At 31.7% G+C, this 26409-nt stretch overlaps 4 protein-coding genes across 5 annotated transcripts; 1 reads left to right on the forward strand and 3 right to left on the reverse strand.

Moving 5' to 3' along the window:
- Nucleotides 1–5181: 5181 nt before the first annotated feature.
- LOC109856531 (probable peroxisomal acyl-coenzyme A oxidase 1) lies at nucleotides 5182–15244 on the reverse strand. The gene is made up of 11 exons (XM_020431897.1): nucleotides 14879–15244; nucleotides 11919–12078; nucleotides 11239–11407; nucleotides 10371–10494; nucleotides 9683–9802; nucleotides 9409–9524; nucleotides 9129–9298; nucleotides 8805–8967; nucleotides 8374–8717; nucleotides 7451–7706; nucleotides 5182–7263 (listed from the first exon to the last, which is right to left on the reverse strand). The coding sequence occupies exons 1-11, from the start codon at nucleotides 14994–14996 to the stop codon at nucleotides 7003–7005; spliced, it is 2001 nt and encodes a 666-aa protein (XP_020287486.1). The 5' UTR covers nucleotides 14997–15244; the 3' UTR covers nucleotides 5182–7002.
- Nucleotides 15245–15421: 177 nt separating this feature from the next.
- LOC109856525 (serine/threonine-protein kinase grp) lies at nucleotides 15422–19437 on the reverse strand. Of its 2 annotated transcripts, none has more exons than XM_020431889.1 (8): nucleotides 19089–19437; nucleotides 18843–18967; nucleotides 18072–18295; nucleotides 17671–17991; nucleotides 17196–17399; nucleotides 16081–16295; nucleotides 15821–15955; nucleotides 15422–15715 (listed from the first exon to the last, which is right to left on the reverse strand). In XM_020431889.1, the coding sequence occupies exons 2-8, from the start codon at nucleotides 18902–18904 to the stop codon at nucleotides 15518–15520; spliced, it is 1359 nt and encodes a 452-aa protein (XP_020287478.1). In that variant the 5' UTR covers nucleotides 18905–18967; nucleotides 19089–19437; the 3' UTR covers nucleotides 15422–15517. The 2 variants fall into 2 exon arrangements, with proteins under 2 accessions (XP_020287478.1, XP_020287477.1); XM_020431888.1 differs by having other exon boundaries at nucleotides 19085–19437.
- Nucleotides 19438–20906: 1469 nt separating this feature from the next.
- LOC109856535 (28S ribosomal protein S18a, mitochondrial) lies at nucleotides 20907–22062 on the reverse strand. Its single transcript, XM_020431903.1, has 4 exons — nucleotides 21914–22062; nucleotides 21310–21443; nucleotides 21113–21236; nucleotides 20907–21034 (listed from the first exon to the last, which is right to left on the reverse strand). Exons 1-4 carry the CDS (start codon nucleotides 22014–22016, stop codon nucleotides 20916–20918), a joined length of 480 nt encoding a protein of 159 aa, XP_020287492.1. The 5' UTR covers nucleotides 22017–22062; the 3' UTR covers nucleotides 20907–20915.
- A 276-nt stretch (nucleotides 22063–22338) lies between these two features.
- LOC109856534 lies at nucleotides 22339–25845 on the forward strand. The gene is made up of 9 exons (XM_020431902.1): nucleotides 22339–22892; nucleotides 23008–23150; nucleotides 23237–23384; nucleotides 23477–23712; nucleotides 23804–23858; nucleotides 23970–24181; nucleotides 24286–25415; nucleotides 25511–25615; nucleotides 25723–25845. The coding sequence occupies exons 1-9, from the start codon at nucleotides 22793–22795 to the stop codon at nucleotides 25739–25741; spliced, it is 2148 nt and encodes a 715-aa protein (XP_020287491.1). The 5' UTR covers nucleotides 22339–22792; the 3' UTR covers nucleotides 25742–25845.
- Nucleotides 25846–26409: the final 564 nt, after the last annotated feature.

Below are 26409 nucleotides of genomic sequence, written 5' to 3' on the forward strand. Positions count from 1 at the left end.
AGCGCAGTTTTTTCTTTGTTTTTTTTTTTTTTTTTTTTTTTTTTTTTTTTTTTTTTTTTTTTTTTGTTTTTACCTACATTTGCAGCTTTCCGAAGATTCTCTTCGGATTGCAATCATCCCGGCTGATAACTGAGGTGACGGATAAAGTGAACGATAAGACTACGAAACTCGTGTGTGTCCCGTCGGCGAAGTTGCACCAATTCCAAGATGCATTTACAAGCGTATTTAGTATGCGCATAAATATATATATATATCGAATATAAATATATATATATTTAATAGCACATAAATATATATATATGTATATTTACATGTATGTATCATACGTATAAATTCATACGTACCTACCGTATACATATGTACATATGTATACATATACATACACGTGTAAATGTGTGTATATATATATATATATATATATATGTACAGGACTGAGAGCGTGAAAATTCGTGGGCGATAAACGCTGCTGCTATGTCGTTAATCATTCTGTCTCTTGGTGGAAGGAGGGAGGGAAAGAAACATCGTTGCGGCACCGTGATTTCTCTCCGACAGCAAGAGCAACGAGGAGTCTAAGCTGCAACCTCGTTCGCATCGCTGCCATTATTTGTTCTTCCTTTTTGTTTTTAACCTTACGATATCCACTTTTTATGCGAGTTTTTGATACTAAGTTTGATGAAGATTAGATTGTTTTTTTTTCTTTTTTTTGTTTTTTTTTTTTTGTAGTGCGCGAAGAACGACGAAATTCGTCCATATCAATCGTGTAGTGAAAAAAAGAGCGCCTATATTAAGAATATGTTGTACATTAATTATGTAGAGCGACCATCGTTGGCGAATATTAAAGGAATATTTTGATTTAAACAACTAAATTGTTTAGGTCTGTTTTTAAGAATTAATTCCAAAGAAATAAAATAAAATTGGAGTTCTTATTTATACACGGTTATTAAATAGTTAACATTGTGTGAAATATACAATTTGATCGAATTAATTTTAATTCAGACCATATATATATATATATTCTAGTCTTTTTCTTTATAGAATTAATTCTTAAACAAAAAAAAAAAAGACTTGAAATTTAGCTGTCTAAACCAAAATATTCCTTTATGTGCCGAGAGAGGTTAAAATCTCACAATAATCTTTTTAATCTCGATGCATTTGTAGGAATTATATAATTTGCACAAAATATATATACTTAGTGATAGGGAATTTTATCCGATGGACCGCCGATATCTGTATATACCATTATAAAATATCGATTATTTCTGAAACATAAGATTTTATACGTAAATACCTTCCTCACATAACTTTCGATGTTATTTTGTAATATCGTAGAAATGCGCGCGTATATAGAAAGATAGAGTGTTCGTTTTTTTTTAAATACTCGGATATATCTTTCAATTTGTTTTAAATAATTTAATCGTGTTTTAATGCAGCTTTCTGCGTGGTTCACATGAGATCGTGTGTATATCTTGATTCTTAATATATATGTATATCAGTGATAAGAGAACACGTATATAAAGATACTGATAATTTGAATCACCTGTTTATTGACATTATTTGCTAAATTTACTTGATGTATGTTTCCATCAGAATTATTATACGTAAATTTTGAGATTATCTCGAGATGGACTTCCCACACAGACGTGTAAGGTCCATTAGACGTATAACTACTTTACTGGACGTATATTATATAATACTATGTGACGTCTAATGAACATCTAATAGAGGTTTGTATGGAATGTTGTTTCGTGTGGGTTGTGATTTTGTATATTTATCAGGCATTTAGTGTGAATTTCATTACAATCCTTCTTTTGTACGTAATATAACCAGTCATACATTTAGCAAATAAAGTAAATTCTCAGTTAGCGTGCCATGCTTTCCAAACGCGAACAAGCAGCTATGAAATACGCATAGCTATAATAATTTCGCGATAGACATCCATTCCATCTTTTAAGTCGTATTCCTACTGAATCAAAATTGCAGCTACTAGAACATGTAGATAAAGTTGTTTCGTATAGACTGAATATTTTTCAATGTTTTTAGATACGTTTTAGATACGTTTTAATCTGTCCAGTGGTTAAAGTAACATGAGCAAGCGAGTGTGTAATCTATGAAGTTCAGTAAATCGTGTGGTTAGCAATGAAACATCGTCCTCCTTCCACCCAAAAACAAAATATCCACTTTTATTACTAAAGATAGCTCCGATGCTGATAAAAGCCTTTGAAAAATCTGATTTTTCTCGTCTGATGACTCTATTCCATTTGACGAGAAATTATTATTATATTAACGTCATAAAGTGAAAAGACGGATACTGTAATCACGCGCGACATGAAAGAAGGTGGTTCCTCTTGTCCCGAAAGTGGCACGGCCTTAGTACGACTAAAACAGATGCCATAGTAATGTCATATTAATAGAAAGCGAAAGGGAACAGAAAAACAAAAGCGATACTTTTTTTACCTTATGACCGTGTCCGTTGAAAATGTCCAATTCCCAGTCCAAATCTCGGTTGAGCCAATAACATCTTTAAAAGAATAACATCTTACCGCTGAATCTAAGAGACATTTTGTCGAATAACTCTTATTAGTAGAGTATCGGATAAAATATTTATTATCATGTTTATTAATGCGTGTCCGCTCCAATATTTTTTTTTTTTCAATGACATTTGTCGTACGAATGTACCATATCAACGCTTTTTTTTTTTTTTTTTATTAGTAGTATTTTTCCATTTGCTACAATTTCTTTTTTTCCCGTCAATCGTTTATGTTTCTTTCTCAGTTTTATGATTCTTGATTCTCTTTCTTTCACGCGGTAATTTCCGACTCCATTACTCCCGAAGATATACGAACATTGTCTTTTCGCAGAATCCGATCCGTCGCGGAAATTCGGACGCGAAGTAAACTAAAAAACTATATCATGCCAATACTGCCATATACTACGTAAGAAACAGCAATTTGGTACGAATCTTTCACAAATCCGCCTTATAATATCAGATGTTTGTCACTTCACTCTCATTGTCTGTCGTAACAACATAACTCCATTGCCCTATAAGTTTTTTTTTTTTTTTTCTCGTGCTTTTTTTACGTACATTTATATGCTAACTATAATATTATTATTATTATATATAGAATGTATACTAAAAGCCTTATTTATTTTATTACGGAGAGTATGTAATGTAATTTCTTCTCTAACATGAAAATATTATGTTGTCTTACGTTCATTTATTATTGCTGAATATACATCATGATGTTGTGTCAACAATTTTTCTTCATCGTGTATCATGACAAGTTTATGTATTTTAATTGTTTAACGGAAAATCAGAGTAGAAATTTCATTTCCATGTATAAAAGAACAATCAAGATTTATTTCGTCCTTTTGAAAAAATAAATACGCGTATGTGTGAAAACTGTTTTAATCCACATATAAAAACATCTATTTTTTTCAGTATGTACATCTAAATTTGAATACTTAGAAATCACACACAATAAGGATATTAATGATAAGAATGAGTTAGTATAATAACTAGCTTTAATGATGATTATATAACCAGAGAAATACCTTCTCTCTTTTGTCATATTTTTCATAATATATTAGAGCGATATCCTTTACTTATTGTTAGTTCTGTTTCACATATAACTTAATATATTAAATCCCTGTATTAATTTTCTAAAAAAACGCAAGTAAAATCACGCTCTTATCTATATATAAACAAAAAAAAAAATATATATATATATATAACACTCCTTTTCTATCTTTTTATCTTTGTCATCTTTTCTCTCTTGGGGTAATTCTTGTCTCGTTTGTCCTGCGGAATGAACGAGGAAAGACCTATAGAACTGGGACTTGTAACCTCTACTGTAATAATAATCGTATATGATATAGATGAAAAAAAAAAACCATTGTTTGTTAGGTAGTAATTAATTGATTGTATGATGTTGCTTGCCTCGGCGCTCTTGCTAGCTTGCACTTCACCATACGATCGATTAACGTTCGAGAAATATTAAGCGAAGGGGAAGAAATAATAATTGTAATGAAATCATATTTTATAAGAAGACGTACTCCGTAAGATCACTATAGCAATGAGAAGTCTGTCTAATGTTAGACACAAAGCCCATAGGCCAGGTGGACGAATAAAAATAATTTTAAAGGTGAATATAATTAATATTTAATAATAATGATAATATTAACACAATGTTATTTTTTAAGTGTAAGTATTATCCCACGGCACCATCCTTTTCCTCTTCCTCCTCTTTGTCCTGTTCCTGTTATTCCTTGGTCACTCTATATATATTACATATATGTGTATATATATATATGTATGTATGTGTATATATATATATGTCTATGCACGAATCCACAAAATACGTATATACATATATATGTACTTATATATATAAGTAAAATATATATATAAATATATGTATATATATGTATATATATATATATATATATATGTGTGTATATATATATATATATACTCGCCTGCAATTGCAGTAATAACGATTTTGTAATGAATTATCCCATGTATTTTAACAAATTCCATATTTTTAACTTTAAAATCACTGGATAATTATACTGAATAATTTTACAATACATATATTCTAACAATAAAAAAAAGTAAGTTTTTGCACGTAAAAAAAAAACATGAAACATTAAATACACGTATTACTGCTGTTGCTGGCATTAAGTATAATTATGTTATTAACTAACGGAAATTAATACTAATTGCACTCTATTAGTATAATAACAAACAATAATGTATGTCGTCGCTCCTATTCTGTAAATAAATACTGTACCGTTCTAAGGAAAAATTGCATTAGAAACTTTTTTTAAAGTAAATGTCATTTTTAGTTATATAAATTCTTTCTCAGAACGTTTTTTTTTTTTAATACGTAAAACGATGCATCAAGATAACATAAAGAACTTTATAGGAAAAATAAATGCAAATAACGTGTACATTCATATATTATTTATATCGTGCATAACACAGTTATTTACTTTGATTTATCACTTACATGTAATTTGTTTAATATTTCACATAAACAATCGGTGTTTGATTCTTGCGACTACTTTTAGTTTCACAAAGGAATATCAATCAATCAATAGGATATACTTATAGAATATACATATTCAATATACATATATATATATTTTTTATTTAAATTTATATACCAAAAATACAATATACAATATATATATGAAGAGATATACCAAATTACCACAATATTCAAATATTCTATCTAAACTAAAGTAAATACATGATTAGCTGTTTAATTATAAAGATTAAAATTTTTTTATAATACTAACGCAGGGGTCGGCAAAATGCTTGAAAGTGGGCGCGGGCGCCCGCGAGCGCCGAAAAGGAATTTGAAATAACGTTACATTAAACAAGAGAACGGAATAGATTAATTATTCCAAATTCTTATTTTGTAATTTATGATGCATTAGTTTATTCTATTTTCTTGTTTTGTAAAAAACTCTAATTTAAATTTCTTATTTAATATTTATTCCTATTCCTAATATTTTGTGAAAGGCAGAAAGAAAAAAATAAGTAGTTTGATTTTGAGAACATTGGTTTTAAAAATTAAAAAAATAATATATATATGTACATATATAATATATATATGTACATACATATATGTATGTAAAATAAAATTTATATATATATAGCGGTGATAAGGTCTTCATGAGACACCCTATATATATATATAGACTAGAAATTGCGGAGTACCGAGTACTTGCGACACTTACAGATCTAACTAACTTCGCGTATGACGATAACTTACGCGCGTCGCGCAATACGTTTGTTTGATTTTAATCGCGTATATCTCGTGTATACAATGTTACGTACGTAATATATTGTATATATTTTGTATACGGCTGAAGGCCATTCTACAATAAAAAGATAGCAACTACCAGGAGAAAAATGCTATTTTTAGTTGCGCTTGGCCGTTGCGGTTGCCAAAAGAAAATTGGTCAACTTTTAACTTTTGGCAACTGCAACCGGGGAAATAGCACTTTTTTTTAAGTAGTAGTCATCTTTCGCAACTGGACGAAACATTTGCAACTCATTGTAAAATGGGCATCTTACTTCACGCATCATTTAGCGTCGCATTGACATCGTGCACTTTTTTTGCATCGTTGCATTGTCGATCGCTATTTTTATTTAGTCTATATATATATATTGTATATATATATACATATATATATGTACATACATTTATATGTCTATGTACATGTGTATCTTTTTAATATATATGCGTGCACATGCACGCACACAAAACGCATACACACATTATTTGTGTGTGTGTGTGTTACATATTTACTTTTTATTACGCTTAAGTGACTTATCCCCTCTCTCTATTTATTGCTTGCAACATAGTTTGCCCACAGGCGTCCGCGAGCAGTGCTGACCCTTGTACTAACATATTCCACGATATAGTATATCACGATTTGCAAATACATAACATGTCTTTATTTACATCACGCAATCTATTTTATAAAATATCACTATCAAAAATATTGATTTTTTATATAATTTTGTAAACGTATAAAATATTTTATCTGGAATAATAATGCGAATGTCGAATGATTTAGTAAATTACAAATGTAAATTATACATATATATTTTGTGTGTGTGTTTACACGGTTTTTAAATAGTTTAAAAAAACTTATCTCAAGTTTAAAGAAGAGGTTTTCTGTCTTTGTAAAAATAAGACATATACGGTTATTACTATGCAAATACTATACTGTTTTATTTATATTGTGCGAAACAGTTAATTTGCTTCATCATACTAACGCATTTTATATTTAAAAGGTAAAAACTCATTTTGTATACAATTAAGATACCAAACAATGCTTATCACTTGTTTTGTTAGAAAATTTAGCATTTTGTCTTGTTTACTCTTTTTACTAATACGTAGATTAAGATTATCTATGATAATAAAATAATTATTATGGTAAAATAACAAGTTGTGCTCTGATTTGCAATAAGCACATTATAAATAACTATAAATTACTTTTAAGAAAAGGTTTTAGATATTTATGGAAGGACTTATTTACCCTCTCCTGATTAAGGGGGCTCTTCATCGCTTCGTCAAAAAGACGTTGATATACATTGCCGTCGTACGCACCGAGCGCGGATGCGAGAATTTCGTCGCGGATGTCAAATCCATCGACGATACCGACGGCATTGGGACGGATTGCAGCGAGCATCTCTTCAAAGCGAGCTTGAAGCGCCGGAATGTCTTCATTACTTAGACAAGAAAACTGTAAATATAAAAATGTATTGTATTTTAAACAAAATGTCAGTAGTTGTCAAAACTATGCTAAGGCTGATCTCATTGGCTATAGAGCATATGAAAATGATCTTAAGACGATCTTAAATACAACGTCCGACTAGCCTAAAATATAATATATATTTTTGTTCTAAAAAGAAATTCTCTATAATACTGACTCGTAAAAAGTCTCCAAGCCGTTGTAAAACCCAATATAATGCATATAATTCGCAAAGTTGCATTAAAACTTCACGCAACTGATTGGACACATTTGTCAGTTCTTTAATATTCTCAATGAATCTCATTACGAGAAAAACTCGGCAATGGGCCTCTGCACAATGAACTAATTCAATGCTGGTTTGATTCCACGCGTCTTCTGGTGACATACCGCTGCGTATCCTGCGATCCATGTTTTCCGTTGCCAAGCGAATTTTGCTATAAAAATGAATTATTGACCTGAATTGTTGACCTCAACTTTTGGACAATCTATTTTTTAACAGTCATATTGAGTCGGAAGCAATAAATCATGTCATTTTGTACTTTATATCAAAATACATAGTAGTTTTTTTTTCACATGCCACTACTAACATTCGATATGTCATTGATTGATAAAATGTCCTCGAAAACTTTTGTTTTCACAAAATATCATCTGCAAAAGTTGATCAATTATGCCTTTTCTCTGGAAATATACATGTAGATTGAATATAATAAAAAGAAATATAGTTTTTGAATGATTTTATTAATCTATAAATATTAGAGAGATAGAGTATGAAAAAACTAGTGCATTTTGATATAAATTTATATGTTTTGAATACTTAAAAGTAAATTTAAATCTTCTGTTTGCTACTTTCTTCTATTTGCAATTTTTATTATTATAGATTTATTATTATAGACTTTTTTATTATAGCGGCAAATTGTTTTTGTTTAACATTTATTTGTTCTATTTGTCAGTATAAATCGTTTTTCTATTTTTACTGTAATGTTTTTTTATAAAACTTCCTAACATAGTTTATTATTCTTTGAAATTCTCTTGAGATACATAGATAAAATAAATTAATACTTTTACATACATATTTCTTGTGATATAAATAAAGTAAATTACCCAGCTGCAACTGCCTGATGTGCTTGTATGATACATGTTAAAGTATTTTTCCAAGGACGTTGCTTCAATCCGCGTGAAAGATCGACCAAATAAGCTACCGTTGGCGGCAATGCTTGACCGCCAACAGCCTGTTTCCAAGCTTTCACTAGATATCTAGCCGTTTGCAATAGTAGAACTGTGTTTTCTCCTTCATAAGTGCAAGTAGCAGTTACTAAACCGTAAGTTGCCGGCAAGTTACTGGCATCCATATAACCATGCCCGCCACACGATAATCGTAACTGCTCGATTCCAGTAGCTCCGTCTGATGTTGCAACTGCTTTTAGACAGCACGATAGTGCATGCAACTAAGAAAAGAATTTTATTCTTTTAATAAAAAGATTTAAGCACATATGATTCTCTAAATTCTAAGTTGACTTTTATTGATATTATACCTCAGGAAGTCTTTCTAATTCCCCTTGATCTAATTCACTTGTTACATTATTATACATTTCCCAAATCCAGTCAGCAGACATTCGAAAAGCAAAACACGCAGCAAGATTGGGAAACAACTTATATTGCTGAGTAACGTAATCTATAATTTGCGCTTCCGGCTCACTAGAATAAATAAAAGTGTCGTGGAAACGCATTAAAATATTTTCCTCGTGCGCATAAGATTTATGTAAATTACATTATATATAAATGTATAAATATTTAAAATCAACAACCCGAATGACACATATACAAATATATAACATGCGTTAACTATTTACACATACTTGGCTTTTATTTGACTTTGTCGTCTCACTGCGCTATATCTAATAGCTATCGTTACCGCTTTTGCCAAATAGTTTGCGACATCACGTACTAATACCACCCGAACAAACATCATTGTACCGTAGGTGAGTTTATCACTAGGTGCTTTCACATAGGTACCGTCTTCCAGCACCTAGAAAGTTAAGTAAGTAAATATAATAAACTTGTGTCCGTAGTTTTTTTTACATTTCAGTTGATCAATTAAATTTATACTATATTATTATTATGTTTTGGTTTTGTTACTTGAGAGTTTTTCATCAGCATATTGTCGCGTGGTATTCTAACGTTGTCGAAACCGAGAAAACCATTATTAGTTGCGTTCATTCCTAACTTGGTGCCGATTTCACCGATATTTATGCCTGAAAGAGAGTGAAAGCAAGGTTTTTGTAGAGATCTTTGCCGTCTCTCTTCCGTAAATGTGAGATACTCTCTCAGCAGAATAAATATATATATATATATATATATATATATATATATATATATGAACGCTAATTGCAATTTCAGTAGATTTACATACCTGGTAAAGGTTCGTGAGTGTTTTCATCTCTGAGTTGTACAATAAAGGGATGGATACCTCTACACTCTCCTTTTGTGTGTAATTGCGCCACGACAATTGCATAATTCGCCGTCTGACCCACTAAAAAAACATAATAAAATAATAGTAATAATAATAAGTTTTAGACACATAAACTAAGTGTTTTTTTACAGTAAAGAAAGTGTAATAAACAATACTGAACAAATGTATACTAAGAGGCAAAGACACCAGAAAAAATGCTGCAATATTAAATCTAACTTAACAAAATATATAATGTATAAAAAGTAAAAAAATTATTTACTCTAATATAATAATATTAACAAAAGCGAAGAAAATAAAGAAATATGACATTGTAACAATATAAATGAATAATAATTAGTTAATAATGATTATATATTAATTAAACTGTTATCCCTGATAAATTTTGTTTAGCAAACACTTAAAAAAAATCGAGAGTATCAGCGGCATGGATGATAAAATTTAGCATACATAATTATAAATATATTATATATTACAAATAATTATACGTGTATATAATATCTTATTATTTGTTATTAATTAACATTATTTTCTTAATATGTTTACATATTTTGTTAAAACTGATTTTCTATAAATTTAAAATATTTTCTTTCGTTTTATTATGTATATTCACACAAATAAATGTACTTACAACCGCCAGGCCACCATTTATAGGAAGACAAGCTCGGACTATTCAATACAAATTCTTTGGTTTCTGGATCGTAAGTCGCTGTAGTTTCCAAACCTCTGATAAACGTGCCATGGCCAAGTTCCGTCTAAGAAAAATTAATATGTAATTTATTTTTTGTCATTATATTGAAAAAACTTCGTCTCGACAAAGCAAGTAAAAACTCAATAATTATATAAAACTCTGCTGTATAAATTTTAATCCAAAAAAAAAAGAAAAGAAAAGACACCAAATAAATGGTCTAAATAGCCAGTGCGGTTAATTATACGCGATTACCGTATTTTAAAGAACTTTAAGCAAAAGTTTAGATAGAAGTTAAGAGATGCTTAACTTCTATTATTATTTATAAACTTTAATGTGTCAAATCAAATATAGATGACTAAGGTTGGTCTCGATCCTTTTGACATATCTAAGTATTTTTTTAATTTGTCAATGTTTTATTTGACGGTCGCACAGTTTGCTTATTGCTTCCTATCTACCGCCGACGAATCTCGCAGGTATCATGCGAAAATTATTTATTTTACGTTTTTTTAGCAATAAAATAAAAAAAATGAAGTATTACATCACGTATATGTGACAGCGGCCGTCAAAAGTGTTAAGATATAAAAAATATATATATTATTAATATCAAAATAAACTGTGCTCATCTTTTTTTCAACTCAGTCGAGAAGAAGATTGAAAAAAAAAATCATGTTATATTAATAACATTGTCGACATTAACTACTTAAAATTCTTGTTTTTATAAAACATGCGTCGTGTAAATTATTCGCCAATGTGTTAGATGTCAAGATAGCAGCGATTAAATATTAAAATTTTATGAAAAAAAATATACCTGAGCATAAGTACCAATGATGTTGCAACTCCAAGCTCGGGATATCCAGTAACTCTGCTGTTCTACAGTACCCTGTCCCATGATAGTCGGTATAAACATTACATAATGTAGTGTAATTGGATTACCATCTTTTAGTATCGCCGAGCCTAACATACCACCTAAAATTTGTCTGCAAAGTATCAGAGTCGTTAATGTGTAAAACTCTAAACGAACAAATTGCACATTTATTAAACAATTATTAGTATTTACTAAACTATTATTAATATGTTTGGCAATATTATAGTATTATAAATATTGCTTTTATTATCCTGCGTAATTATTTGTCGCGCGAATTTTATCCAATGATAAAATAATATTTGCTAGTCAACATCAAGAGGAAAGTAGGTCAGAATGAGTCACACGTAGTTGTCAATGTGTGAAACAATTGAAAGAATCTGAGTTTCTCATCCGAATATTTCATTTCACAATGTTTCGATTCGTATTTTAGTGAGAACCGAGAATATAAACAAAAATTACAAAATAACCAAGTCAATGCAAAGATTTCTTCACGTATTGACACATGTGTAATCTGTTTCTGACCTACTTTTCTTTTGATTTTGATTAGACATCTATGAGCTTTTCTCTACCGATTTAATATTTATATTACTCTGTTATATTCATTAAATTTGCAATATTCTTACGAGAAAACGTTCATGCCTCCTTTTCCCGACTCGTGTAGTTGTTGCACTTTTTGTATTACTCGACATCCTTTCATTATCGCTTCCTCATAAATTTCTTTGTGACTCTTGTATTTTGCGGGTATTTTGTCCTGCAAGAGCGGGTCGCTCAGAAAGAAATTTTCTGAAAATAATTAAGCGACACACTAAAAAAATCGTAACGAACAGAAGATAATACGAATAGAACCTAATGAATGTTCTCCTAATAATCGATGTAAATGAATAACGTTTACACATGGTAATAATTACCTTGATTAAAAATATTAAAAAAACAAGAAAAACAATTAAAATTAAATTTTTTTTTTTTATCATGCAAAACTCTTGAATTAATATAGTCATATATTAGTCACGTCATTTTTCTCATTAATTTTGTAATATAATCAAATAATATACATATATACATATATATATATATACAATATATATATATATTAATAAATAAATTAGTTTCAATGACTATTTTTAATTGCAAAACAGCAGTCTATGTATGTTTTACATACATATTGTTTTACGTACGTATAATAGATTAAAGTATATCTTTGAGTAAAATGTAAATTTTACAATTTTCTGTTTAACAAGTTTTTTTCAGTATCTTGACAGGAATTCCCCGATAGTTGTAAGCAAAAACAATTTAAAAACAATTTACGTTAAAAATAAGTTTTTTTAACAGATTTTATAGATACTAAGAAACGTTGAAATTTGCAATTAGTATTTAATTTTTGTCGGAGTGAATGTGTTTCTGCAAATCCTTTTGCACTGCATACGCATTTTTATTATTGATATATTATTTTTATTATTATAATATTATTAACCCTGGAAGAACTTGAGAGTTTATCAAAGTAAAAATTTAAAAATTATGATGTATGATATTTATCTCGCGTAATTTTACATTGAACATTGACCGATCGTTGACTCTGTACAATATACGTGACAAATAATCATTACACGTACTCGGAACACAATTATCATGCTTATGATTCTTAAAACTCGTTTACATGACGAGCCACGCGTCGTGTGACCGATCTGTATCTACACTGAGAAAAATATATTGTGATATTTAACAAAACATTTTTATTGTTAACTTTACAAGTTAATTGTAACTCGAAGTATTATACTTTTCTTAAGCCTTCGTGGCCAGACCGGGTCTGTGAGACCTACGCGATTTTAAGATCGAAAGAGAATAGGTATCTCCGCAAAAAATCAATATTTTTTCAATTTTTTTTTGTTTTTTTTGTTTTAAACGATTCTGTGTCGATAAAAAAACAAAGTAAAAACATTTCTAGTAGTTTCGAAGATATAAGCGTTTAAAAAAAACTAATGTTTTCTAGAAACGCCGATACGCAATTTTTGAGTAAAGTCTGAGAGACTTAGTCTGCAAAGGATTAATAATTTTACATCTATTATAACAGAAAAAATGGTTAAAAAAATATATTTTATGATCTTTCAGATCCAAAATCATAAAATGAGAAGATTGACAGCAAGTGTGCCAGAAAACATATTCGCGTCTCAATTCTTCTATATTTAAACAATAGTTTGTGTTTAAATATCAATAAATTTATCAGCACATTTTTAATGTATCAATTTTTCTCAACTATCTTTTTGACACAAAACATGTACTGTATACATCAAGAAAGTTTTATTTATTATAATTTATTATAATTTATGCAGAGCGTTTTAAAAACACTTATACTGATATATTTTTCTTATCTTTCTGATTATATAAAAATTAAAAAAAAACTTAATAATTACACTGTAATGTTAGCGTGAGTCTTAGTATTTTCGCTTTCATAAATAGAACCGATCTTAACGTCAAGATCTCGAAAAGCAAGAAACGCAACAAAAACTGATAAACGGCTAGCGTCAAACGCGAGCTCTTGGTCGTAAACATGGACTGTTCACTCCTTAAATTACAGGTTTTTGCGGTACCTTTTATCTTAAACACAATTGTTTCTTATTGAGCAACTTTACTGCTTCAACTTGACTTGCAGTAAATTTATACACAATTTACTTTACTTATATTCTCGTAAATATCTCCTCGCAAAACTAATTACGAACAATTTATTTGTTTATGATATAATTATGATATTAATTAATTAATATGAGCGCGTATAGGAAGCAATCTGCGAGCGGCTAGATGTATAAACGTGATTTTCAGTTGTAAAGATTGCTCATTTTGTCTCCTAATAATGAGAGATGAGCAAAGCAGCAAGCGACGTGTGACACGAATGTTTCCATGCTAGCTGATTCTCACGGTGTAACGCAATAATAAAAAATTTCAGCCGATTGCAATTCCCTTTCCACGCGTTCAATATTAATGTGATATTAATTGATTAATTTCTTAGTAACTATTGCGAATTTTGCAAAATTGCACATGACTTTTCTATTCAGATTTTGACCCCCTTTACGCTTCAGCTGTCAAAAAGTTTCAGACATCTTGTATCAGAAAACGCACAAATTAATCAATGTGAAAACATTAAAATAGTTGGCATTGTGAAGAAAAAAAATTATTCTTTTTGACAATATATTATCTTTTTGATAATATCCTGTACATCCTGTATATATGATCAAAACTAGTATTAAAGTTTATAAGATGAAGAGGACTAACGTTCAACGTCCAACGTTTGATTGAATCATATGAACAGTTATGATATATAATATGCGTCTATATAGGAAAGCATATATGAAAAAAATAAGATAAGATAAACTCGATACTTCAGATATTTATGCTCGATACGCTGATAGAATATCATACATTATTTCTTTGTTATTTATTCTATCTTTGTTAATTACTCGGAAAGTTGAAGTATTGCGAGATAAACTACTTCGCTGAACGAGAAAAAATATAATAGTAAATTGCAATAGTGCTGGAAGTTGCACGAGTCGTGTGATTAATACTGGTGAAGAGAGGGGGCATTAACACGTACCCAACTCGTGCCGCTGCGACGTCTTCTCCAGACCGCCATCCCAAAAATGCGTGAGTTCCGTAGGATCGAATGTACATCTTTCGCGTTCTCGCCGAAGATCCGGATTTAACGTCACCATTTCTCTCTCTCTCTCTCTCTTTCCGAAAATTAAACAAGTTCTTGGAATACTGATAATTTGGTGAATAAAAAATCAATTGATACAGATGTATAACACAACGTTCTTCGAAATATCCACAGTTAGACGTTAGATGAACGAGCAATTATTACTACACAACGCAACGTCTTCTTAGACGATCACTTGGCACGCGTGGTAACCGGCGATTAACATCAAGCGCGACTGAAGACTGAAAGTTACTGGTCAGCGCGACGATATTTAATCATTTTCTCTATCCTTTCTAAAATGAGTGAAAACGACGCGAACGACATCTCGTTGAGGATTATGTTGCTCAATTCTAATATCCAATACGCGCGCACCTGCACGGGTAAAACAGTAATCACTGTTGTATGTATTATTATGTAAGAAATTGGCAGAAAAATACAAAATGTAGGAAAATATTAAAACTTTATTTTAAAAAAATCTAGAAAATACAAACTTTTATGTGTATATCTATAATATTACTTCTTCTCTTGTCACAGTTATTAATTCTTCGAATATATTGTAGAGCTTTTCAATATAACGTCCTCCATCGCATATCGGATTTTCATGAAAGTTCGTTTGAATTCCAAACCACAACCTTTCGACAAACGGAAATCTACTAATATATTTCTGTTCATTTCTATCAAATTCACTTTCAAGACGAGTGGCATCCTTCGCCGATCTGTCGTCGATATTGTGACCTACAGATACATACAAAATTCATAATTGTGTATTTCGATAATAAATTTGTCCACTTAAACAGAATTGGAATCAAAAATACATATCAAATACAAATCATAGCTTACCACGCCAAATTCATTAACACGACAAGTGTAATTTTCTTTCTCGCAATATTTTATTAACCTCTTCACGATATTCTCGCATTCTATATCAACAAAGAATCTGGTCATTCGACGAACTAGCCTTTGAAAAGAGTTTTGCTGCAAAAAAAATTATTTTATGTTATCTTAATTCTTCTTCTTCTTTACATAAAAGTTTATTTCAGACGCTATTATTAATAAACTCAAAAAAAAAAAAGTTAATTCAAAGAAAAAGTCATTATTACCTGACTGGGTTGTGTGAGTGTTTGCAATTGCGTGCATAAAAGATCGTCTACATGAGCGGGCTGAGAAAATGAAAATGGTGGACGTTCATCTAAATTAAATTGGATCGCGTTGTTGCTTTCCATTCCAAGAAACTCAGGTTGCGACAGACAAACGTTTCTAAGATTTTCATCTTCTACATTCGTCTGATTCAAGTGATTTGGTCCATCCACCTCGTCTATAAATTTATAAATCTTCCTCATATAATCATTCTATGTAAAGACTGTGGTATTTATATATATCGACGAGAGAAATTTTGTACAAAAATCTATGCTATCCCTCTTAGCGTCTACTATTGCTATCTTATTCTAAATAGAACTTAACTAGTTGCGCAAATCACTTCGGAAGTATATGCTACTGCTCTTTGCTTTGGTAATCTAGCTTTATGACGCTCGATTAAACTCATAGAGCTTTACTACCAAAGAAAAGGCAAGAGCTTTACTGTGATAATAAAACTGCATTCTTAGTAATGTTTTCTAATTCTAAATAGCATAGAACGCACAGAAAAGAAGCAACAGGAATCCGTTGTATGCAGTATTCACTAAATTAGGTACCAAGTCCCTTTGAGTAACTATATAATACTCAGAGTCACTCAGTACCTGACTAAGTAAACACTATTTCGACGTCTTCGCAAAACCTTTGGTAAAAAAACGTACGTACAAAACATAAATCTAAAACTAGAGATATATACAGTAGCTTTTCTTAAATTCAAAGAGGAAGTTTCTATACTCGTAAATGTTTGTTTTTATATCTTCATTGTTACAAAAAAAGGTGCGCCATAAAAGTCGGCAGGTTTACGATCCTTTTTTTTCTTCAATGACACAATGCCACAAAAAAGATCGTTCTATCGCACTTACTTCTAATTCTCTCTTCTCTTACTTCTAATTTCTTTTAGTTTGTCTTTTATTTTTTATTTTTATTTTTTTTGCTATGTTGGTTTGTCAACATTTTTTATTTCTTCGAACAGCCAAGATAATTTACAGCTCTCTCAAGTCTGCGCGTTTCCGTCTCAAAATCTCCAAGTAAGAGAAGCTACCGTACTTTATTGAAAATATTGATTTTAAGTAATATTTCTTACCTATTGACATTTTTGTAGCAAACCACCTGTGTTGCTTAATATCCGACATTTTGTATCTTGCCGTTGACGAATCCACAAGAATCTTTTTTAGTAACGACAACGATAAATTGTCCAATTTTTTCCATGGTGTAAGAGACATATATTTTCCGTTTTTCCACGCGGTATATTCATGGCACTCTGCCAAGGGTTGATCCCATGGCAGTTCTGTATTTCAGACATGGACCAGTTAAAAACTGAGAAATGTAAGCTAGGAATTAGATATTTCAATAAATTTTACATCAGTAAGCACATTGACTTGTGTATATATATCACAATTCACAAATTATCTACTGATAATTCCAACATTTAAAAACATTACTTAAAACAGTTACGTATGTACAAAAGTGTCATAACGTTAGAAACATAAAAAAATATCTAAACAAGAAACACAGCCTTCTTTCTCTTACATTTTTCAGTTCTCTTGTCTAAAATTTACCTCCAGCTAAAAGAGCTATAAGAATAATTCCACAAGACCATATATCTGCAGGTTCTGCGCAGTAAGGTCTCTCCAACACCTCTGGCGCAACATAAGGTAACGTCCCACACTTTTTTTCCAACAAACGTTCTTTATTCTGCAAACGGTATAGTGTTGCTAATCCAAAATCACTTATCTTTAAATTGTCATTATTATCTAACAGTAAGTTCTCTGGCTTGAGATCTCTGTGTGCAACTCCTCGACTATGTAAATACTCTACACCAGAAATTAATTGTTTAAAATATTTTTGAGCAGCCCATATTGGCATACCAACATCAGGTTCTGCAAAGATCACATGTACAAAATTTATTAATTAGTTTTTATTTCTTCTAAATTCGCTAATATTGTTAAACAAATCTTACCAATTCTGTCAAATAACTCTCCACCTGAAGCGTATTCCAAAAATATATATTCCATGTTGGGCTCACTCCGTTTTCCAAAGTACTGTATAATATTAGGATTCGATAACATACGATGAATAGCAGCCTCTTTGCGCACTGTCTGTCTAGCATCTGGATGTTTTTCTACGTCAATCATTTTCATAGCAACAGCTTCACCAGTAGATCTATTTACAACTAATTTTACCCTAAGAATAATTAAAGACAATTGTAAGACAATTTCTCTCTACATACAAACAATATACATATTTATTTAGTTTTACGATAATTTTTCAGAATCGGCTTCGATCAAAATAAATTTTACTTATTGTTCTTATTTTAGTAGTCGTGACTCAATCGATGTGTGGTTTGAATTATAGATTTCGAAACAATATTTTCGATCGAGATTGTCATTAGTGCGACCATAAGTGTGGCAACAAAGAAAACACGAAACCAAATCGATCAGAATCGATTTCGAAATACATAATAGCTATGTAATTAGTTGTATATAAAACTTTTCTCTTGTGACAAATTATAAACAACAACAAAAAAATAGTAATAAATATTAATCAAACTTTTATGCCAACAGTTTGAGTTTATTAATCAAGATAGATTAATAATTGGATTAACGTCTAAGCACGTGCCCCGAGAACAATGGGATCTTGACGCGATAGCGGCATATTTGCCGAAATCGTCGCAACTTTCGAAATAAATGTTTAAAATTGAACATCATATGAAACACAGAAGGAGACATACTCGCCATAAGCCCCTTCGCCCAGGGTATGTCCCAGAAACCAGCCGTCAACAAACTCCGTCATCTCGGCATGCCTTTCTTTATCTCTGACGCGACCGAGAAATTTTCGGCGACCTTACCACGCTCTCTGAAAACATGATCGCGCGTACGTTTATAACAAGCAGTGAAGAAAATGAGATTTTATAATGCAAATTGAAACGGCAAACAGACCGAGTCACATGTCGCGGTAAAAGAATATACTTACGCACTTGGCAACTTGGCGGCTGTAACGGCCGACGAGATTTCAAAGCACGTGGTTGCCAGCGAGCTCCATGGAGGAGCCGTCGCGTGATCTCAACGAAAGCCGGTACCCGCGAAAACGATCGTAGACAATGCGCGATCTCGCAAATTTACAATGCGCACGTAAAGCGCCGGGATACCGAGCGTAAGAATCAACGATGCGACAAAGCCGATGAAACGAGAAAAATTGCAATTCGATGCATCTCTCGTGCGGCTCTCGAAAATTCACGCGATCACGGAGCACGCGCGAGAGAAGAAGAGACAGGAAAAGAGAATGAGGAAGAGATGGATCAAAATGGATTGACCGTTACCGCTACATATCGGGTCTGTTCTTTTTCTCTGCGTTGGGACTTGCACCAAAAAACCCATATTGGAACTGTGATACGGCGTGTTCGACTTGCATCAGGTTAAAGGTTCCTTTTCATATACGCAGCATGTGTGATTGGTCAATTTCTTGCTTCTGACTTCTGATTTATTAGACCTGATCTACAATACAGTCGTAAGTCGTAAGAAATTGACCAATCACAGATCAATTACAGAGGAATACTCAATTGTGATTGGTGAATTTCTTACGACTTACGACTTACGACTGTATTGTAGAACAGGCCTTACTAATATCTCATTGTAGAAGGCCCTTCAGGCTTCTCTCTGGGTTACGTTCCAAAATCCTACCTTAGTTACTAAAATGCTATATCTTACGTTAGGTTAGGTTACTCTAGGGTGCGTTCAGACAACTCAACAGTTGCAAAACGGTTGAGAGATAATCACTTCTGATTGGATCATACTTTTGGAACCGCAGCAGATTTTGAAGAATAGTCCTATCATAAGTGATGATCTCTCAACCGTTGAGTTGTCTGAACGCACCCATAGTTTTTGGTTACCAAGGTAAGATTTTGGAACGTACCCTTGGTGATACCAGAGAGAAACCTGAGAGCGGCCATCCTAATGTAATTTTTTACGACGGTTTCAGCCGCTGGTTTTAGCCGTATTTCCACAAAAGTGGAACTCAAAGGCCGTTCTCCATGAAACTCAAGTCGCAGGTCTCGTGNCCTGCGACTTGCGTTTAATGTAGAACGGCCTTTGAGTTCCACTTTTGTGGAAATACGGCTAAAACCAGCGGCTGAAACCGTCGTAAAAAATTACTATAGGATGGCCGCTCTCAGGTTTCTCTCTGGTGATACATAAGTGATGTTCTCACAACCGTAGAGTTTTCTGAACGCACCCAACGTTCACCGCATGCGCACAAAGCAGCTGGACATTGCGCGAGAGGCTACTATTATTGGGTACGTTGCGTCATTCTGTCTTTGTTTTACATCTAATGAGGAATAAAGATAGAATGATGCAACAGTGGTCTAGTTTCCACCGAAGCATTAATTCACACCTAATGCGACGTAGAATCAAATTCAAGTCGATGGAAACCTGTCAAATTGTGCTGATTTCACTTCCGCTTCGATCTATAAGTACTCTAATTCCAATGGAAACAGAGCACTAAATTTGATCAGTATCGGAGTGAAACCGAATTGAGGGTTTCGGTGGAAACTAGACCAGTGCTGATAGCGCGCTCCCCGAATGCAGCCATTGTCTGTACAGTAACATTTGGAGTTGAGGTTGGCACTCTACTCTAGCGCGATAGTATCACATATATGCACTGAACTGTATAGGTTATAGTTCAGTGCATATATGACTTTATGTGTACAAATTACACATAAGATACATAAACAGAACCCTAAGGAAGATAAATACTCATACTATGGGTAAAAATGAACACACTATACATTTAATATATATTTTAGTGTCTAATTTCTGTACTTAAATTTAATAGTATTTTCATCATAATATGTGTTATAATTTCTCCACTTTTCTCTCTGTTTTGGATCTTTTAGATCTCCATCTTTAATATCCACTGGTATTAAACCTGAAACATATGCAAAGTAATAAACAATTATTTCCTGAAGTACTTGCATATAAATTACATCTATGGGCACTTATGTACCTGCTTCCTTAGCCATGTTCAACATAATTTTAATTCTCAAGTGTTGTGTACGGCACAGGCCAGATACCTTTCGAGGTAATATTTTGCCATTTAACTGCATAAATTGTTTTAGAATAAGAACATCCTGCAGATCATAGAAAACATCTAAAAAAAATTGTTTTAACAAGATAAAATACTTATATTACTACAGAACGTACAGTATGTTTAACATCAAGTCCTGTTTCGCAAAGTATACACGCATTGCTCTTTGTCTTTAATTGCAGATGTTCCTTTTCGTTAGATATATAAACACCTTCGATAGTTAAAGTATTTCCTTCTTTCTTTTCAATTACTGCAACAAAGATCAAAATAAACAAATTTCATATTTATAATTCCCAAAGTTGTTATTTAACAAGACTTTCTAGTTCCAACTTTACTTTTTAGCACACTGTTTCTGCTGTCATCTTGTTACCTCTCTCGCCATTCTTTTGTAATCTTTCATCTTTACAGTTTACTTTTTGTACGTAAAAAAAAATACATAAGAAAAGTAGATCAAGTAAAAGAAGATCATTTTAAAAATGGAAACTCAACTATAGTATCGTTGGATTTTGTTATTAGTGTTTTTAACTTCTTTGTTAGATCGTGATATTATATAAGATAAAATTATAGCAGCAATTATATGTTAACAATGAGTGTTTTATTTATTTGTGTTTGTTTTCGGCTCCAATAAAGCTTTAGCACACACAGACATAAAAGGAGGTTAGTTTAAAGTAGAATCCGCATATATTCGAGTTGATTAGCATTATACAATAACAAACTCACTTTCTTTTAAACGTGTTGTTGCAGACAACGATATTCCTCGACTAACTTTTGAAAAAATTAAATGTTTCGCTGATTGTTTCACAAATAAACACAAAGCAGACATAGCTGCGTTTTGAAGTTTACTGCCAGTACTGAAAATCTATATTGTATGTAACGTGAAGTATAGATTTTTATTATAGTGGCAGTGAATATATATCGGAACGCAGCTCGTGTTTGACGGATGTCGTCTGCTGTGTTCAGCATCAGTTATACATCGCGTCTCTTTCAAAAATTTAATTATACAATAATAAATATAAATTAGAAAATTAAAACTAATTAAATTAATGATAAACAAGGTAAAACATTTATAGATATAAAAACATTATAGTTACATTGTAGAAGATTTATCAAATTTTTTGTCAAATTTTGCAAACGGACCTTAATGTATCTAGTGAATTTTATTTTCAAATAGTTGACTTTGCGTACGTTGAAACGTTTCCCTAACTTCAGTGTGTTTGCTCTTCCAATGATAAGATATCGTAGTAAAGAATTTTGTGCCAAGTCAGATCCCGTAGAACATGTTTAGGTATGAATTTATTTAGTAATATTTGTCATACAAGAACTGTTCTACATGCGAACGCTAAGAGAGAAAAAGTGAAATCCAAGAAAGTATTCGTACGCACACACAAGCGACTAAGTTGACCACGCGACGCAGGATTACTTGAATGTTGAAACACTAGTCTAGAAATTTCTGATTACAAGACAAATTTTTCACAGAACAGAGACACAAAATTGCAGTGAGAGAATAATAAAGCTTCTGAGCAAATCTGTAAAAGTCTGTTATGTGTTTATACGTATATATATTTATTTAAAAAGAAAGTGTATAAACATAAATACAACATGGCTAAAGTACCAATTCGAAAACCAAAACGAGCTACTCTGCTCACTAAGAGATCAGTGTGTTTGGGAAAAAAGTTCAGAGAGAAATCACACAAGCTATGTAAGAAGATTTAAATTCATCAGCTGTCTACTTTGTTGTTTTTTTTTTTTTTTGTTTACAGATTGTTTTTGATCTGTGAATATATTATCTTAATTGAAATTGCTTCTTTTTTTAGTATATGAGAATGTGAAAAAGAACAACAGCTATCTTGCTAAGGCTCTTTCACACGAGAAGCAGAACAATCAGAATTTGTTTAAACAGAATCTTAGTTTATTTGCCGAGATTCAAAATTTGAACTTAACATGCACCAAACAAACTGTAAGCCTGTTTGTATCAACAATAGAAAAAATTAGATTTACAGAAAAATACAATTTGTATAAATTTATAGTTATTGTCTGTTTCAGAGTATAATTACTAGTATTCAAAATAATGCAAAAGAAATGCTCAAAATGTTGGTTACTATGTCCAGTTTTTTAACCAATACTCTTACTATGTGTCAAGAGTTTGTTACCTCTAATAATAATGCGAGGTTGTCATCTGTTTCAACAGGAAGTGAGATATATTTGCAAGAATTTAAAATGTGAACAAGGTTTTGTTTTATCATGATTGATTTATACATGTGTAAATATATTAATATTTTGTAGGAAAAGAATCGTCAAAAAAATCACCAAAATCACCAGCCAAAGGAGTGGTGAAACCTATGGTGAGTGGGCACACCATTACAAAACCCACAATTAATTTGAGTCGAATTAATACAGAAAATATTACTAACATATCAAGGCTGAGTATCGTACAAGAAGTACTTACACCTGAAAGAAATGAGGAAAATGAGAATAGATCATCAATCACTACACCTTTTGCTACTTCACCACTTAGATATGTATGTATATATGTACATATACACATGAAATTGTTTTGTGTATGTATAAAGTAAAAAAAAAACATTCTTTGCAAGTAACATGTAATTACAGGAAAATAATCGTAGAATGCCGGAAAGAATGAGAATTTCTTCGCCCAGAGTTAGTGGTATGACTAATATTACATTTTATTTACATGTTACATTCATTTACATATATACATGTTTATGAGTAAAAATTGCAATAATTTAATCTATTTAATTATTAATTAACATTTTAGATGCAGAAACGGTAAATAATGAGCAAAGAAAACAAAAGAGAAGTCGCCATTCAAGAAGAATGGGATCTTACACTCGATTGGAATCGGAAAGATGGTCCGTTGATGAAACTCCAAGACATAGCAGGGATCGTATAAGTATAGGTAGTCCTAGAGTCAAACTCAGAGATGTTTCAAAATTACTACAAGATTCGCGAACAATTAACATTAGAAGAGTAAGTGTGTTTTACACAAATACTTAAATTTTGAACGATCTGTACAATTTGTATATTTATATATTTGTCTTAAATTGTAAATTTGATGGCTATTGTTTTCGCAGTTAATTGGCAGCAGAATTGATGACGTTGAAATACAGGAGAGCAGCAATGACGTATCTCAAGATACGTTAGAGAGAAATGTGATAACAGAGACAGAAATGTCCGTTAATGTAAATGAAGAAAATGAATCGTATCTACAAACACCGAAGACGGATTCCGATGCAAAAACACGCAAAGTCTCTGAAAAAGAAGCCTTCAACGAAACTTTATACACAGCAGGCAGTTCGAGAAAGAATAATAGTAGAGATTGGGAGGATGATCCACTGGAAGGTCCAAGTTGGCTGTTTAGTAACACTTTAAACATGCCGTCGCCGGATAACGAGCCGGAAGAGTTGGATCGTTCGCATAATTTTGATGTCAATAATAATTCTGAAATAGCATATGCTGAATCGAGCGATACAGATAGCATAGAAGATCAGTCAAGAAATTCGGTCGAATCCGTGAACGTATCTAATACGTCATCGACAGGAAGTGTAAATGCATCTGTTATTAATCATGCTGGATGTGAATCCTCTTCGATGGATGACAATAATACGGACAATAATATTTGCGAAACAATGTCAACCATATTTGATCGTGAAAGAGTAAATGACGCGCATGACAGCACGAGTTTCGAGAGCTTTATTACATATAGAAGAGGTCATTCCGAAGTTGTAGAAGAAGAAGAAGATGATTTTACGTTAATGTTGACATGTCCGTCGCCACAAAACTTTGCGCTCATCAGCGATCTACAACTACCTGACGAGGATAACGTGACAGATTCCGCTAGAGAGAATGGTATCGATAACGCATCATTGATGAATATTCCGTCTGTACTGAATGAAACTGAACACGCTCAAATAAAACAGCCGTTAATTCTAGTCAATAATGATGAGATAACGTCTAACAAGAAGAAGCAGCAAATAAAAAATAATAAGAATAAAAAATCGAAAACATCGAAAGTGAAAGATGAAACTGATCAGAGCGAAAATGGGCCGAGACTTACGAAAAAGGCGAAGCAGAAAATCAGTTTGGAAAGCAATCGGGATCCGAGCGCGGCAAAAGTTGTTTTGGAGAAACTTAATGAGTCTCATATTAAACCGAGAGTATCGTCAGACGACGATATGGAATTTAGAAGAATCAATGATTACACGTACGTATAATTGCAAATTACTATTAATGTCATTATATAAAAACATTTTGTACGTTCTGGATTACATGTTGTCTTGTGACATCTTGAATTTATAGAACAGATATGGATAATCACGGGGACAGTCAATCATTAGATTCGGAAAACCAACGTCCCAAACGAAGAAACACGCCAATAACTTTTAAAGAACCCAGTCTCAGAAAGTAAGTATCGAAATAAATTCTATTTTAGATAACTATTAAGTAAAATCGTTATCTCTATAGCGAGATTTAATTTAATTCGACATCCGAATGTTGTATGGTTTTTTTAGAAAACTGAGACGAGACTAAGCCGAACAAGGATAATGTGAAAGTCAACTTGAAGGAAAAGGGAAAAAAAACTAAAAATTTATATAGAAAATTGGAAAAAACCAAACATAAAAGTGAAAAAAGTATGTTACTACTTGCATTAATATTGAAAAAAAAAAAAAAAAAAAAAAAAAAAAAAAAAATAATAATTCCAATTAAGTAGTACACATTTCTACTAATTGATTGAAAAGTGTTATTACTGAATATAATTTTTTAACTTTGTGACTATAATAACTTTTAACAAACTGTTAATATAAATAGGTTTGTAATATACGCACGCGGGTGTTATTTGAATAGTTAGGTTAGGTTAGGTATAAATATTAAGATTATTTTTATCTGGTAAGTGATAATTTTAAAGTGCTTTTATGATGAAATCCTCAATCGTCTCGTACATACAAGGATGATCAGTTAGACATTCCTGATGAGCTACTTCCATTGGCATTTTACATGTATAATATTGCTCGACTGAGACAGATTAGAGTGATAAACCCGCTTCAGTAAAACACGCTTATACTATTATTATCTTTCCCTGTCGCACATGGACATGTGCGAATCTCGTTCACATACCATCTTCCTCCTAGATATAAGGTGATATTGCTTTGTATATTCTTTTGTATATTATTGGAATTATTTTAATAAATATAGAGCCA

The sequence above is a fragment of the Pseudomyrmex gracilis genome, unplaced genomic scaffold (assembly GCF_002006095.1).
Source record: "Pseudomyrmex gracilis isolate BER0280 unplaced genomic scaffold, ASM200609v1 scaffold_121, whole genome shotgun sequence".
NCBI lineage: Eukaryota > Metazoa > Arthropoda > Insecta > Hymenoptera > Formicidae > Pseudomyrmex > Pseudomyrmex gracilis.

Bases quoted from the DNA above. Each gene is read 5' to 3' on its own strand.
- LOC109856525 (XM_020431889.1), bottom strand. From the start codon at position 18,904: ATGACGGAGTTTGTTGACGGCTGGTTTCTGGGACATACCCTGGGCGAA. The intron at 17,992-18,071 runs GTAAGATTTGTT...TGATCTTTGCAG, and splicing joins AGAGTTATTTGACAGAATTG to AACCTGATGTTGGTATGCCA. The intron at 17,400-17,670 runs GTAAATTTTAGA...TCTGAAATACAG, and splicing joins TATAGCTCTTTTAGCTGGAG to AACTGCCATGGGATCAACCC.
- LOC109856531 (XM_020431897.1), bottom strand. From the start codon at position 14,996: ATGGTGACGTTAAATCCGGATCTTCGGCGAGAACGCGAAAGATGTACA. The intron at 9,803-10,370 runs GTAAGTACATTT...ATGTTTTTTTAG, and splicing joins TAAATGGTGGCCTGGCGGTT to TGGGTCAGACGGCGAATTAT. The intron at 7,264-7,450 runs GTCAGTATTATA...TTATATTTACAG, and splicing joins GGCTTGGAGACTTTTTACGA to TTTTCTTGTCTAAGTAATGA.
- LOC109856534 (XM_020431902.1), top strand. From the start codon at position 22,793: ATGGCTAAAGTACCAATTCGAAAACCAAAACGAGCTACTCTGCTCACT. The intron at 24,182-24,285 runs GTAAGTGTGTTT...TTGTTTTCGCAG, and splicing joins GAACAATTAACATTAGAAGA to TTAATTGGCAGCAGAATTGA. The intron at 25,416-25,510 runs GTACGTATAATT...TTGAATTTATAG, and splicing joins AGAAGAATCAATGATTACAC to AACAGATATGGATAATCACG.
- LOC109856535 (XM_020431903.1), bottom strand. From the start codon at position 22,016: ATGTCTGCTTTGTGTTTATTTGTGAAACAATCAGCGAAACATTTAATT. The intron at 21,444-21,913 runs GTGAGTTTGTTA...TCTTTGTTGCAG, and splicing joins AACAACACGTTTAAAAGAAA to TAATTGAAAAGAAAGAAGGA. The intron at 21,237-21,309 runs GTACGTTCTGTA...TATGATCTGCAG, and splicing joins GACTTGATGTTAAACATACT to GATGTTCTTATTCTAAAACA.